Source organism: Carassius gibelio, chromosome B21 (genome assembly GCF_023724105.1).
Source record: "Carassius gibelio isolate Cgi1373 ecotype wild population from Czech Republic chromosome B21, carGib1.2-hapl.c, whole genome shotgun sequence".
Taxonomy (NCBI): Eukaryota; Metazoa; Chordata; class Actinopteri; order Cypriniformes; family Cyprinidae; genus Carassius; species Carassius gibelio.
The window spans coordinates 16,637,934-16,652,317 of record NC_068416.1 but is presented as its reverse complement, the minus strand read 5'-3'; the positions used below and the strand labels follow the sequence as shown (position 1 = coordinate 16,652,317).

Here is a 14,384-nt window from a genome sequence, read left to right as displayed (position 1 = left end):
CGGAAGAATGTCGGGACCGCTCCGATCTCAAATCGGGGATATCCAACATATTTGATTTATTTTGCCCGATTTCTTCTCGTGTGTGGTGTCCCCCGAGGACAAACAATCACGCAGCCTGTGGACTGTGGCGTGTAGCCAATCAGAAAGCGAGGTGACGAGGCAGTGATAGTACCGGGAAACAAAATCAAAACAGCCGGCGTATATAATATAACAAATACAAATAAAGTCGATGGGCATAACTACATCCACAACTGCAGTCCACCAGAGTACATGGAAACTAATATATGAACGTTTATTTCAACGGTTATTAATCTGTGTAGTACGTAACAACATTTCTATGAGATAAAACAACAACTTATCTCCATATCATGATATAGCAAGTATAGTCCATGCTCGCGTCGTCTCCACCTCTTTGACCATCGCCTTTTCTTATTTTTCTTATGTTTTTTTCCCCGTTAAAAACAAAGCACAAACAATGGCCACTGCATCCTCTTTGTCCGCCATGATTGTTTACTCTAAAGTCACGTTTGATCTCGAGGGATTTTGCGAGATTTCCCGTCTGACCTGGGAATGCTCGGGAGTCAAATCGGTTCGTGTGTGATGTGTTGATATTGCCGTGTGGCTGCACACCACACACGGAGCGACCAAAACTGTTAGACCCGTGATTTTTTATCGCCGTGTGTGGGGTCTCTCAGGTTTGGAAAATCTGCCGACAATTTTAAAATCGTCCCGTGTGAACCAGGCCTTAGTTTTAAAAAGAGTTTAAATAATTCTCTGTTGGTTTAGAAGTCAGTTCTTTTTTCAGTGAATTCCGTGTAATAAACATGACTATTCTAAAGTTTATGGTCAGTAGTAAGATTTAAAAAGGAAAAATAAATTAATATATTTTGTGTGGAATTTATTTATACGGTTCATACTATATTATATAAAAAGGTAAAATCTATAAATGTTATTTTGAACTTTCTATTCATGAAAGAATATTGAAAAAAAAAAAACTATCTATTGTGGTTTCCATAAAAGTATAAAACAGCACAACTGTTTTTAACACTGATAATAATAAGAAACTCTTATTAAACACTAAATGAAATTAAATTGAAAGATCAGTAATAGAGCAGTAATAGCTACTGAAAATTCAACTTCGCCATTACAGGAATAAATCAGATTTTAAAATATATTAAAACTGAAAACAATTATTTTAAACCACAATAATATTTCACAATATCACATTTTTAAAGTACTTTTGACCAAATAAATGCAATATTGGAGAGCATTTAAAACATTTTTTGAAAATTTACTGACAACAAATTTCTGAATGCTTTATTTAGCATTCAAAATAAATAATAAAAAGCAGAGAAGAGGAAGGAAAAAAATTATTCTGTGTGAACTAGTTGTAAAAATATATACCTACACACACATTCAGTGTATTGGATTAACAGTTAAACTGCTCGAGTCTGTCCTACTGAACCAAGCAGACATCTATATTAAACTTAGTAATTAATAAAATGAACTTCACCACATTTTACGTTTCTTGAGTACAAAGAACATATAAATGACACCATCATTCCAAGTAAGACAGCAACAACATTTCAAAGAACAGCCTCTTCTGATTCATGCAAAAACTATTTAATGCTTATGACGACTATACCGGGCTCCGAGACGCACATAATAACCTGTATTTAAATGTCAGTGCTGACCAAGCTGAGCGTGACAGCACAGACGTCTCCAGCCGCAAGGACACCGCTCGATTCAAAGTGCAGTATTTTTCTGGAAGTGCATTAGTGCTAGTGACTCAGACATCATCACCGTCAATATACCCTCATCTATCTAATCTGAGAGAAGGCTGGCCCTCACTGAGCTGTACCTCAGAGCCTTAAAGTTAAACGATAAGTGCTTTGAGTGGAAGGTAATGATATGATTCTATCATCATATACTCGCCCATGTGTTGATTCAAACCCGTTTGAACCCTTTCTTTCTTCCGTGGAACACTGAAGGAGATTTTAATAATGTACAGGTTGTGCTTTTCAGATGGAGACTGGAGCTTTGAAGTTGTCAAAAGCCATAAAAGCATTATAAAAGAATCAGAAAAAGTCATTCAGTACTTTGTGATGAAATTTATTCCCTGGAAATCAAGTGAGTTGTTAACCGAATCAATGATTCAGTGTGCTGAATTTGAGAACTGGATCAGCGTGATTTAATGCAAAGGTCCCTCTCAAAATTCAAATGATTCATTCACCAGTCACTTCTCTAATAAACAGGCAAAGGAAAGCTAAGCTGTGAATGTGAATGAAATACTACATTTTGGCCTACATGAATAATCATGCACTAATGCCTAAATTAATACTTAATTAATCAAATACTAATGATTATTAAAGGTGTTAACAAATTATGAATTAATGAAGAGCTATCCTTAACTACAACTGGAGTCATATGGATTCATACATGAATAACGGCAGCCTTAATTACATGTTAGTAGATGTTTGATAGTTAATGAATTAATTAACATTTATGGTAAACTAAATCAAACATCCTCATCAAGTGTAAAAAATACTAAAAACACTAATAACTGATCTTGTTTTGAGTTGTTCTCTCTCCCTTGAATCTACCCCAGCAGTGACTAAATAAAAACAAAACCTCAAAATCCACTAAAAACAATTGTAGAACAATCCTAAAGGAATGCCTGGAAACAGTTCACTGTCAGGATGATGCTGTACCTCCGCTCTCTGACTTCTTGAAAATCCACACCACATCTCTTAACCGGGCTAAATACTCGCTGTGTTAGTACATGTGTATTTGATGGTAAGTATGAAATAAATCATGAGCTGAGTTTAGTAGGTAGTTAACAGTTAATTAATCATGACTGGGCCCCCTCAAGTAAAGTCATGTCAAAACAATTAATTAACAAGCCATGAGTTAATGTTAGTGTTTGGGTAGTAAATAATGAGTTTATTATTGTGGGCCCTCTCAAGTAGTCACGAGAAAATAATGCATTAACAAACCATGAATTGATGCTAGTGTATGGGTAATTAATAATGAGTTAGTTACGATAGGCCGCTCAGTGTAAACCCATGACACAATAATGTATTAACTAACCATCAAAAAAACAAACAAACAAACAAAAAACATTAAACATTCATCATTACCGTAAGAGTGTCATCCTTATTTCTTTACATTCCTTTAATGTTCTTTGTGAATCCTGAGGTTTTATTTTTATTTAGCTGTTTATACGTCACTGCAGGATGAGTTTAAAGGGAAAGAGAACAACACAAAACAGACAAGATCATAGCTGAAGATGTCTAAAGGTCAAATTATGATATTCAATTATTTTACTTTATTTCAAAGCCAGAGTATTTCTTATTATTTCTTAAAGAGGCTGTTTGGTTTAGTTTACCCATAAATGTTAATTAATGCGTTAACTATTTAACACCTACTGCTGCTGTTAATCATGTGTGGATCCATTTGAAGTTAAGGATAGTTTTTTTATTAATTCATGATTAGTTACCGCTTTTAATAATATTTACATAATTATACATTTAAAAATATTTGCTGTCAGGCAGAAACATTGTATCTCCATATTTCATCTTTTTTTTTTTTTGTCTTAAATTAATACTATTGGTCACCTTTATGTCTATCGGTGTTCCTGAAATTTCATGGTTTTGCACATACAAGGTTTCTGTCTGACAGTGACTATATATAATTAGTATATTTATGATCAAATGCTTGTTGTGCACTCTTCATCTAGAGTGTTAGAATGACTGATCCAAGACATTCTAGATTAACAACGGAAAGTTTGTAGAGACGCTGCATGATGAGGAAGATGAGGCAATTCTAATTCCTGATCCAGAGTATGAAATATCTGATTCTGATGTCCTAGACTATAAATAACAGGGTCAGTCTGGGAGTAAATCAGCGGTTCTCAATTCCAGTCCTCATGCCGCCTGCTCTGCACATTTTGTATGTTTCTCTTAGCGCTTCAGATGTTTGATCTATTCAAACGTAAGTGCCTTGCGAAGTGAATATCACATGATATTCCGCCATGATTCCAGTTCGAAGCGAACGTATATGCTCCATTCAAAGTCCATTGAAATGTGCAAGACATGAATTTAAATTGTATTTATTTGCCGAGGTATATGATGTTACACTTCTGTGTGTGAAGACTTTGCGCAGAACAAATCCGTGAATCGATGTTCCGAAGTGAATTAAACTTCAACAGATTTCCACTGCTCAGGGAGTAGGGAGCAGTGAACACTGTGTAGAGACCATGTTAATGGGAACACAGTCCATGCACGGAGCTCACTCTTAACAAGCTGATTATCTGAATCAGGAGTGTTAACAAAGGGAGACATACAAAATGTGCAGAGCAGGGGGTGCGAGGACTGGATTTGAGAATTGCTGGAGTAAATCCAGCTCTCCTAGATGAAGAACACTGATGATACTGATGACTTGCCTGATGAGTTCTCTGAAGAGGTGGCCTATGGTACTGTGGTGCACTGTGCTGGATGTTGCCACCCTCAGTGCCTACACCATGGCCAGCCATTGTTACCAGAAAGTTAGAGGCAGGTGAGTTTTTATCAAAGTTGGAGCAAAACTCTGCAGGACTGTGGCTCTCTAGGACTGATGCTGACCGTCCCTGACCTACACCAACTTCACTGCACAACACCCTGTGTGGTGTGACCAATGCATGACAGTTATACATCAAGGAGCTTGTCATACCACATATGAAGAGGCGTTTGGAGCTTTTTTGGAACCACATTGATAAAAAATAAAAATAAAATGCAGATTTATTTTAGCTTCAAGACAACATTAACAAGCTTAAGTATTTCTTCTCTCTGATTTCCAGTGTTTTAACTTGCACACAACGAGTCACTGCAGGCTTATTGATCTCACAAAATACTGCTCTGTTCTTCAATTTGGTCTACTGTTCTGCAGGTGAAAAAGTACATGCTAAAATGGAATGGTATTACCGGCTGTGGTCTGATGAAACGCTGTGGGGCAGTTACATTGTGTAGTGCTTTGTAGATATCACAGAGCAGAGGCTGAGGTTCAAAGCACACAGAGCGTCTCAGACAGACAAGAAAATTGCTCTGCAGAATAATAAGGATTATCATATCATAAGTGTTTCATGTCAGAGTGAATGAAGGGGGTGTTAATGCCGTTGCAGCGATGATCACAATTAAAGCACTCCAGAACTCTACCTGAGGATGTGGACCATCTGCTAGGTCACTGGCCTGTGTCTCTATCTCTGAGAGATGTATTCACCAGCAATGAAGCAGAGAAACCACTGAGAACCACCAGATGTGCTAGGAAATAGACCTAGTTTAAACCATCTCTCAGGGGTACTAAATAACTGAGCACAATCTAATGAAGTGCCACGTAAACTGCCTTACAGTCTACTTTCTGTGCCCCAGGATGATTGCATTAAGTGTTATTAAAGAGATTTGGGCTGTATTTGAGTCAATACAGTACAACTTATTTAATTGTTTAAGTGTCTGAAAACTGAAATGCAGAACCGATTTTAATTGGTATATTCAGGGGTGCACATTATTTATTTTTTTCACCCTGGTTCTCATAAGGGAACCTGGAGATTTGGTTTGGTCCACACTGCATAGTGTCTCATGAAATATAACTATAAAAAATATATGATTAATAGTGATAATATATATATATTATATATGTCATATCTTTGTTTTGCACTGATATGGTAAATTATAGTTGTACAAGTTGAATTATTATTGAATAAATACACTGAATGATAATGATAAAAAAAGCAAATCTCTAAACATAAATTGAAAATATGACAAAAAATGAAACAAAATATGAATTGTTTATTCATCATTTGTAAGTTGCTTAACTTGCTTTAGATAAAAATGTCCGGTACAGCAATAAATAATAATAATAAACATATTCAGAAGAATATCAAAGAAGTTATCTCAGTGGTACACTTTCCTTTCTTTCTTTTCTTTTTTTTTAACACATCAGGTTAAATGCCTGATTTTTTTCTTTGACTTCAGCATTGGGGTCTGAGTTGACCTTCTTTATTTTCATGTAAACTGCTATTTTCAGATCAGAGGCCATTTCCACCGGTCTCCATAGGTGCAGTGCCTGCCGCGGTGCTCTCTGATCCTCTGCAGTCCATGGTGATCGCATTCATATCAAAGAAAGGCTCTGTCAGTGGAGTCTACGTGCCCTCTGGGAACAGGGCGTCCCGCACACAGGCTAGCAATCAGAAAGCCTGGCACACAGTCATGGAAAGAGTCCCTATTTGTCGCTGTGAATATTTTAGCTGTCACCCGAGATGACCTTACTGCAGGGATCTGCAGAGGTGGCATTATCCATAAAACTCTCAGAGGTGCCCATCACTCCTGCCTCTAACGCTTACGTGACAGGCCGAGCTAGCTTTGTCATTACTCCATCTCCATACACAATCCCAGCCTCTTCATTCATGCTCATAGCACATAAAATGAAGAGGGAGCTCTCACACTTTAAATCACTGGTCCCTGCAGCACATACCGCAGTAATGCGAATTATATAATGCTCTTTTACAATTACCACAGGCTGTGGAGGCCAGAGGCATGGATCCTTGCTCTTGAGGAGAGAAAGTCTCAGTTTCGCTACTGGCAACAATGTCTTTTGTGTCATTGTCTTCCTCTTCCTCCAGCACTCTGGGCACTCTATTGGCTGAGACTGCGGGATGGCCTGTGGTGATAAATCTCTGACATGCACCTGAGAGCGCTACCGTACATCTTACTTGAAGCTCCATCTACGTCAAACTACACCATTCACTGCAGACGTGCTGTTGCTTTATAATGGATGGAGTCAATCTGTCATACTTCCCTAACTGTTAAAAAAACAGTTCACTCAAAAGTGAAAATTTGACCATTATTTTCTCAGCTTCATGTTTCTCCAGAGCTGTATGCTTTTATTTTTGTCTGTGGAACCAATTAAAATCATTTCTGACTTCATGTTTTCAATGGAAGTACATAGTGACCAGTATATCAAGCTAAAAAGGCACCACAAAAGTGTTTCAAGTCATCTGACATCTGTCATACGATAGCTTTTATATGAGGAACAGAATGGAATTATGTCATTACTGACTTTCAAGTCAAACTGTATAGCTTGTCTCAAATTAAATATGATGTCTGGTTTACAATGTACGGTCACAAGATGTTAAAACCAACTTGTCAGATACTGTATTTTAAAATGTATTTTATTATTTATTTTTTTTACACCAGTGGACACTGTAAATCATCTAAGTATGGGAAAAACCTTCCTTTTATGTTCTACATACTGAAAAGAAAACACCAAAAACCAGTCTAAGCTCCAATAAAAGTGCCTAAAACCTATCTAAAATCAGTCAAGAGACCTGCCTAAAAGATCATCTAAAGACCCGCAGACCAGTTTAGGCTAGTGAAAGCTTTTAAGCAGGGACATTGAGAAAATAACAGCATAGAGGTCTGGAATGACCTGAGGTTGTAAATTGAGAAATGACAGAGTTTTAATTTTTGGGTGAATTATTGCCTTAACAAGCCATTTTCTGCCCTAGATATAGTAAGACTCATTGTTTCTGAGATAACAAAACAACTTGATTATGACTGTTCGTATTAAAAGAGAGAAAATAAAGCTTGCAAAAAAAATCCGCTTTTGTTAGGATCACTTCTGAAGTTTCTGAAGAATAGTAACAGAAGTAATTTTCGCTTTGGTTTGGAAGCTCGGAAACAAATAAACTGTCACTAGATTTGCGAAGCTATAATTTGACAAGTGTCGATGCTGCCGGCGGTCTTGCTTTGTCATGTACAAATTGATAAATGATCAGTAAGTGTTTGAAGTGCCTGGATCATTGTCCCGCCAATCACCTATTCAATTCTCCCAGATATAGTTCCACAGAAAGAGCGGACAACGCCATCAATCTCATCATCACACTACCATTACGAGATATGGTCTCTGCCTCGACCATCTCCTCTTTTTATTCTGCTGTGTAATGATCATGAGAAAGCTTCCGCAGTCAAATGATCCCTGTCAGGGATAATGAGAACAATAGAGAGCCACAACAAGAAAATACGTCAATTAAATTAGCAACAGCTTCATCACAACCTTATTTGCTTTTTGTTGCATAAACAAACAATAGTCATTCTACAGTTAGACTGTTTTAAAATTGCTTTTTTTGCAAAGCAATCACCCTCACACAATCTATGAATTAAACACCAACATAAGCAAACGAGGTTGTGACTATTCTACGAGTGTGAAATAGTTTGTTTTGAGACTTCTGTGGTTTTTATGTGTGGTACTGAGAATGGAAATGGAGAGATAACCGCAAACATACCAACAACCATCTTTTATGCTAAGAAGCAAGCATATACGTTTAAACAGTGGCTTTACATCAACAGACCCCAGGGAGCCTAGACAAATTTTCATTTCAAGCCACGACCTAACACACCTGATTCAATTAATCAAGTGTTAATTGCTCCATGTAGCATAATTGAGTTGAACCAGGTGCGTATTTGCTGTAGGTTTTGGATATAAAGCAATTTTCTCAATTTAGCCTCCAGGTCTAAAATGTACTGGTCTAAATGATCTTATAGCAAACCTTGATCCTTGTTTGAATAATATAATGGAATTCCATTTGGAAAGTACAGTACAAAAACAGATAAACATTGATGTGGGTCGCCACAGTCGCACAGGCTATTGCGAAGAGTTTTAAGTTCAGTGAAAACCCCCCAGAAACTTTCACTTAATTTTTGCAGAGATATGAGAGTCCACTTCAAGCAAAAAAAACTAATTCTCAATACATTTTTGATTTAAAGGCCCCATGAAATCCATGTCCATATCTATATGCCTCATCTTTTTTTGTCCAGACAAATGCTCTCTAGTAAGAAACTGTGCCCTCTCAGAAAATTATAAATGCAATTTCTCTCAAAGTCCAATCAATGTTCATGACTGTGAAGTACTGTAACAGCCTATTGGCAATTCCAAAAAGGACGAGTCCTTTCAACTTCCATCAAACGCAGGAAAGAAAACTGCACTCTATAACCCATTTCATGGAGTCTTTAACTTTCTATTCAAGCTTTTAGAATCTTCTCTGAAGGCTTACTAGTAGATTTGGCAGGAGTGTTGCAATGGCTGAAATGGAAGCAAATGGAAAAACAAACAGGAATGCAAAAGAAAGAGAACAGAGAGATGGAACACTTACTTTTGAAAGGGGGCCCTGATGTCCAGTGGAACAAAACAAAATGGAAAACATGATGAGAACCATAAAAAGCAGTGAATGAGAACAGGAATGAATAAAATGGAGGCCAATCCCAACTTGCCATTTTGGGGTTCATCTTATAAAGCAGGGAGAAAATCACCTGGCTGACTCACATTTGGCCAAAATATACTATGTGAATGGCTTGTTAAGTCCCAAAATGGCAAAACTGGGTGACCCAATTAGCTGTTGTGAAATGAGTGCAGGCGAGAGAGCAAATGTGGGGACTGTGGAAACACAGGGTGCTGAAGATGAAACATGATAAGAAAAGTAAGATAAAAACGCATGCCAGCCTGTCTTTGACCTACGTCAAGCAATTCACTCCTGCCATGAGCTTTTGTCCATCTAAAAGTCTTGTTTTGTGTTATTTTAGGTTTTTACCCATTTCTGTAAGATTCCCCAAAAGCTTCTGGGTATTCAAATGGAAATCAAGCTTATTGCCGTGTGACTCCTTTTTTTTTTTTTTTTAATGTTATTACAAAGTGTTTTTGAATCAACTGAATTGGATCAATAAATTGGATTAATAAAGAGACAAGGAACTTTAAACTTAGTCACTTAATCCCGGCAAGTGCTGAAGGAAATTGAATAATCAAACTAGAACTGTGTTTCTGCTCATCCTACATTTCTTGCAAACTGACTTTTATAATCAGCTTTCTAAGTGGAACATTCTGAGCCAACGGCTTCGTGTGACATGCAGTAATTAAACCAGTAGATTTGTAGGAATTTTGAGAACTACATTTTGAAGTCTAAATATGAATGAGGTTTTATTAATGTGGGATTATTGTGGGCTCCACAACGCAGAGTTAATCAAACACTGCAAACCAAACCAAACTCAAATTTCACCTGTTTCTACCTGAGAGCCAAAATTTAGCTTAAAGTACTAAAAAAGTGACATATAAAGTTCAAATTAAGAGTTATAAAATTGCAATTTTAAATATATAATCATAAACCCAAGGTAATTAGTCCTAATTGTGAGATACAAAGTCACAATTGATATACGTATGATATACCTTTATAAAGTTGCAATTATGACAAACTGTCAATTGTAAGATTGAGATATAATGATTAAATTATGAAAACTAAGTTATAATTTTGAGCTACAACATATCAATTACTGGGGTATAAACTTTATAACATTGCAATTAAAACATTAATTAAAAAGTCAGATTTGTGAGATACAAGGCCACACTTATGCGTCAAATAGTAGTATGCGTAGTAATTATGAGATAATATATTTACAATTATAAAAAAAAATCACATTTACAGTATAAGATATAAAATGGCAATAATAATAAAAATGTAGAAATAAAGTAATTATTATTTTAATTTAAGGCACAAACGCGCTTACATTCATCGCACACCTAGTGTATATTAGGAAATTAATAACATTAGTTCTAGTCAACCATGGGAAATACCATCTAGAATCTTCAAAATGATACTGCTGTACAAATGTGAAAGTATCTATTCAGAATATTCCAGCTTCATGAAGATTAGATCTTATTATTGATATTACAATTTCTGAGAGTCTAATCCTAATCTGAAAGTGGATATGAGGTTAAAGAGGGTTTCATCATCTACTCTACAGAAGAGAGCCCAATCAACACAGACAACACTTAACAGAGCACACAGCTCTCAGTAGACACGAGACACAGCTGTTGCCTGGCACATGCTGGCACCGGCAGAAGAGCTGTAAGGACGGGGAGGAGCGCCACATCACTGGGAAGCACTGCTGAGGTGAGAGGCTGCAGTGACACCATGGCCTTCAGGAAATTGTTTAAACACATGGACACAGACTTAAATGAACACACACACATCCACATATAAATACAGAAGCACACGCAGAGGACAAGCAATGCATCTCCTGGGACAGAGATCCAGCAGGGTCCAAAGCAGGGATGCATTGTGGGTAGTGAGGTCTGCTGCTGCACTGAGAAGGAGGGGGGTGGGGTGTTGATGCGTAAAGACAGCACTATAGGGTCATATGATAAAGAGGGACTAAAAAAGAGAGAAGTAGACAGAAAGAGAGAGGCACTTACGGACAGGTTGGGTTTTAAAGCTCTCAGGAGGGCTGCTTTCTCCTGCACCCTTGCCGTTGATGGCAGACATCTTGACCTCATACGTGGTCTCTGGCTTCAGCCCACCAATGGTGATCGAGCTGAGACCTGGTTTAGACAGATTTAGAGCTCCAATAACATATCTGATGTAAAAACAAGGAATTAGATGATAAAATAATATGTCTGGTTTTAACAAAGCTTATCAGCTTTTGAAAAGTTTTTATAGACATGCATATACATGCATATAGTCAAATTGCACATATTATAACAACACATGACCTTTGGCATCTAGAGAACTGTTTTTTTTTTTTACAATTTGCATTAACAAACTAGGCTTTTTTCTCTCTACCACTTCCCTTCCTGTCACTTCTACACTGTTCCTATACAAATAAAAATCAAAGAACACCAAAAAAAAAAAAAAAAAAAAAAAAAAAAAAAAAAAAAAGAGATTCTTGGTTTTAAGGGAAAATGTGCAGAATGTTATTAGATATAGTGAGAAATAAGGCACAACCAATTTGTTAAAATACTACATAAACAAACAAATACAAAAAGGGGACAGCGGTGAGTGAAACTGAATGAGTAATGGGTTTCCAATTCTGAGAAAGTCTGCAGGATTTTTTGTGGGAAGTACTGTGGGCACAGATTTTGTGCGTGCCTAGTCATTTCCCAGAAGACCCTGCAAAGAATTTTGAGTTTGTAGTAAAATACATTTTAGTTTGATCCAGAAACGATCCTCCAATTAGAGTCATCACTCAGAGGTTTTCCCAGAGGTACCTATGCAGCATTTGTATTATACAACCATTAGTATCTGTCATCTCATTTCATTGGAGTCCTGATATTTCTTTGCGTCGTTCCAGATACCCTACTTTGGGTTCATTTGAAACAGTTTTCTTTGGCAGAACAAAAGTGAACAAAATAAATGGCCACCTTTGTCTAAAATTTGAATTATTTTATATTAACTTACACTAGTATTAAAAAGTTTGGTGTTTCAAGTCTTTCATTCACACCAAGGCTGCATGTATTTGATAAGCAATCTTTAGTAACAGTAATACACACACACACACACACACACACATTTATGTGTATGCAGTGTTTGTATATCACATGATCCTTCAGAAATCATTCTAATTATTGTGATTTGGTGCATATAAAAAAATAAAAACAGTTGAAAACAGTATATTTTTTCAGTGTTCTTTAATAAATATAAACTGCAAAATAATCTCTAAACCTTGTGTAACACAGAAATGTCTTCATAGCAACTTTTGATTAATTTAATGCATCCTTGCTGAATCAAATAATTCATTTCTTAAAAGAAAAATATTTTGGCATATATATAACTGTTCAGAAAACAACAGCACTCTTTCTCGCATGATATTGCTTTAGCCAAATACACTTTAGCTCAATATTAATTTACTGTTTATAACTGTTTTCATTTAGGGTATAAATATGAAATGCTGTTTTCCATCATATCAAACCACCTTACAATTTAATTCCAAATGTTTTCAAATTGGTACTGTTCGTGATTTTTTTGTACACGTTCAATCTGGTACCTTGTGTTCGAGTCTGCTGCATGACTATCATACGCCAATCTAATGCATTAGAGACTGACTGATAAAAGGTTGAGTGATCAAAAAGCCATTGGCTGAGCAGGGGTTTGAGTGTTAGGTGTCTGGTAGACTGCTTCGTGAAAGGCTGTGTTTGTGCCTGTGAGGCTTGTTCTGACGTATGTCCCAAGGAGGTCTGGCGGAGCGAGCAGACTGTCAGCAGTGAGCAAACTGACATCTCTCCCCCCGCCTCCCCGTGAGACAGACACTACCCACAGACAAACAGAGCACATGTCAGCCTGTGACAACTGCTCTGAGCACTCTTATTTAGCATTCAAGTGAACCCTGTCCCTTTCCTACATTTGTGAATTCTATTTTTGGTCAACTCTTTATTGCCTTTCATGCTTGCCATGCAATATCGCCAATGAAAGAGTTTTTATGGCAGCAGGGAGGGTTATTTTGCCACAATTTGAAATGGCTAGCAGCTGTGGAAAGCGTTTAGTTGTTATGTTGACTACGGGAGGGTGGCTCTATGTGCATCATAGACACTGCTGTTTACTTCTTAAAGTGTAGTACAGCATCTTAACTAAGCGAGATGCAACAAAGTGACAAGCAATAAAAGCTCTTCCGCGTTAATCAAAATTTCTGTCCTAACCAGCTGCAACGGTGACAAGCAACACTACATGCTGTCAGTTGCACACAATGAAACCTCTCTGCACCAAAATTCAGCTCCTCGTGTATGCTAAGCCTCAAACATGGACAAACCGCAGAGAGACTGACTGTGGCATTTAAGAAACATCTGCTTTCAAATGAAAAAACTGTGGAAGCCCATTTCTGCCCGAGAGTGAAGTTAATTAGTAACTTTATCTCACAGTTGTGACACTTTCTTGATTACAAATGTAATGTTATTGCAGCTTTATCAGAAGTGTGCCCTTATACCTTAAATGTCACCTTATCCCAATATGTCACACAAAACTTGGCCATTGCAACTTTTTCTTTTACTTTTTTTTTAGCAGTGTGATTCTGTATCTAACAATTGCAATCGAGTTTGTTGCTCATAACTGAAATGTGTCTTTGTCTTTTGCAATACGAATTTACATCTCACAGCTGCACCTTTGTTACTCATAACTGTAATTGTAAATATAATTGTAAATTTATATCTTATAATGTGACTTGATTTCTAACAATTCCAACTTTGTTACTCATAATTCTGACTTTATATGCCATAATATGACTTTATATCTCGCAATTGCATTTTGTTACTCGTAATTGAGACTTTATATACTATAGTATGACTTTATATCTCACAAATGTGACTTTATTACTCATAATTGTGACTTTATACCTCGGAATTGAGAATTTATATTGTACAGTGTGACTTCATATCTCACAATGTGCCTATTTCTTAATTTATAACTTTCTTTTTTTACTCTGTGGCAGAAACAAGCTTCGGTACAATTTCCTGAAGTTCCTCAAGGAAAACCATAAAAGGGCCATCTGGAATACACTACGCGGTGTGTTGCAAGTGCGAGAAAGTGTGCAAACACA

General features: G+C 36.8%; 1 protein-coding gene across 9 annotated transcripts in view; it reads right to left on the bottom strand.

Annotated features, from left to right (window-relative positions):
- The window catches only part of LOC127985738 (neural cell adhesion molecule 1), a 227,320-nt gene that overhangs the window by 29,334 nt on the left and 183,602 nt on the right, over window positions 1–14,384 (bottom strand). For all 9 annotated transcript variants that reach the window (XM_052587845.1, XM_052587846.1, XM_052587847.1 and 6 more), the window contains one exon: window positions 11,275–11,400. In XM_052587845.1, coding sequence (XP_052443805.1) covers window positions 11,275–11,400 — 126 coding nt within the window. The remainder of the gene's footprint in view (window positions 1–11,274; window positions 11,401–14,384) is intronic.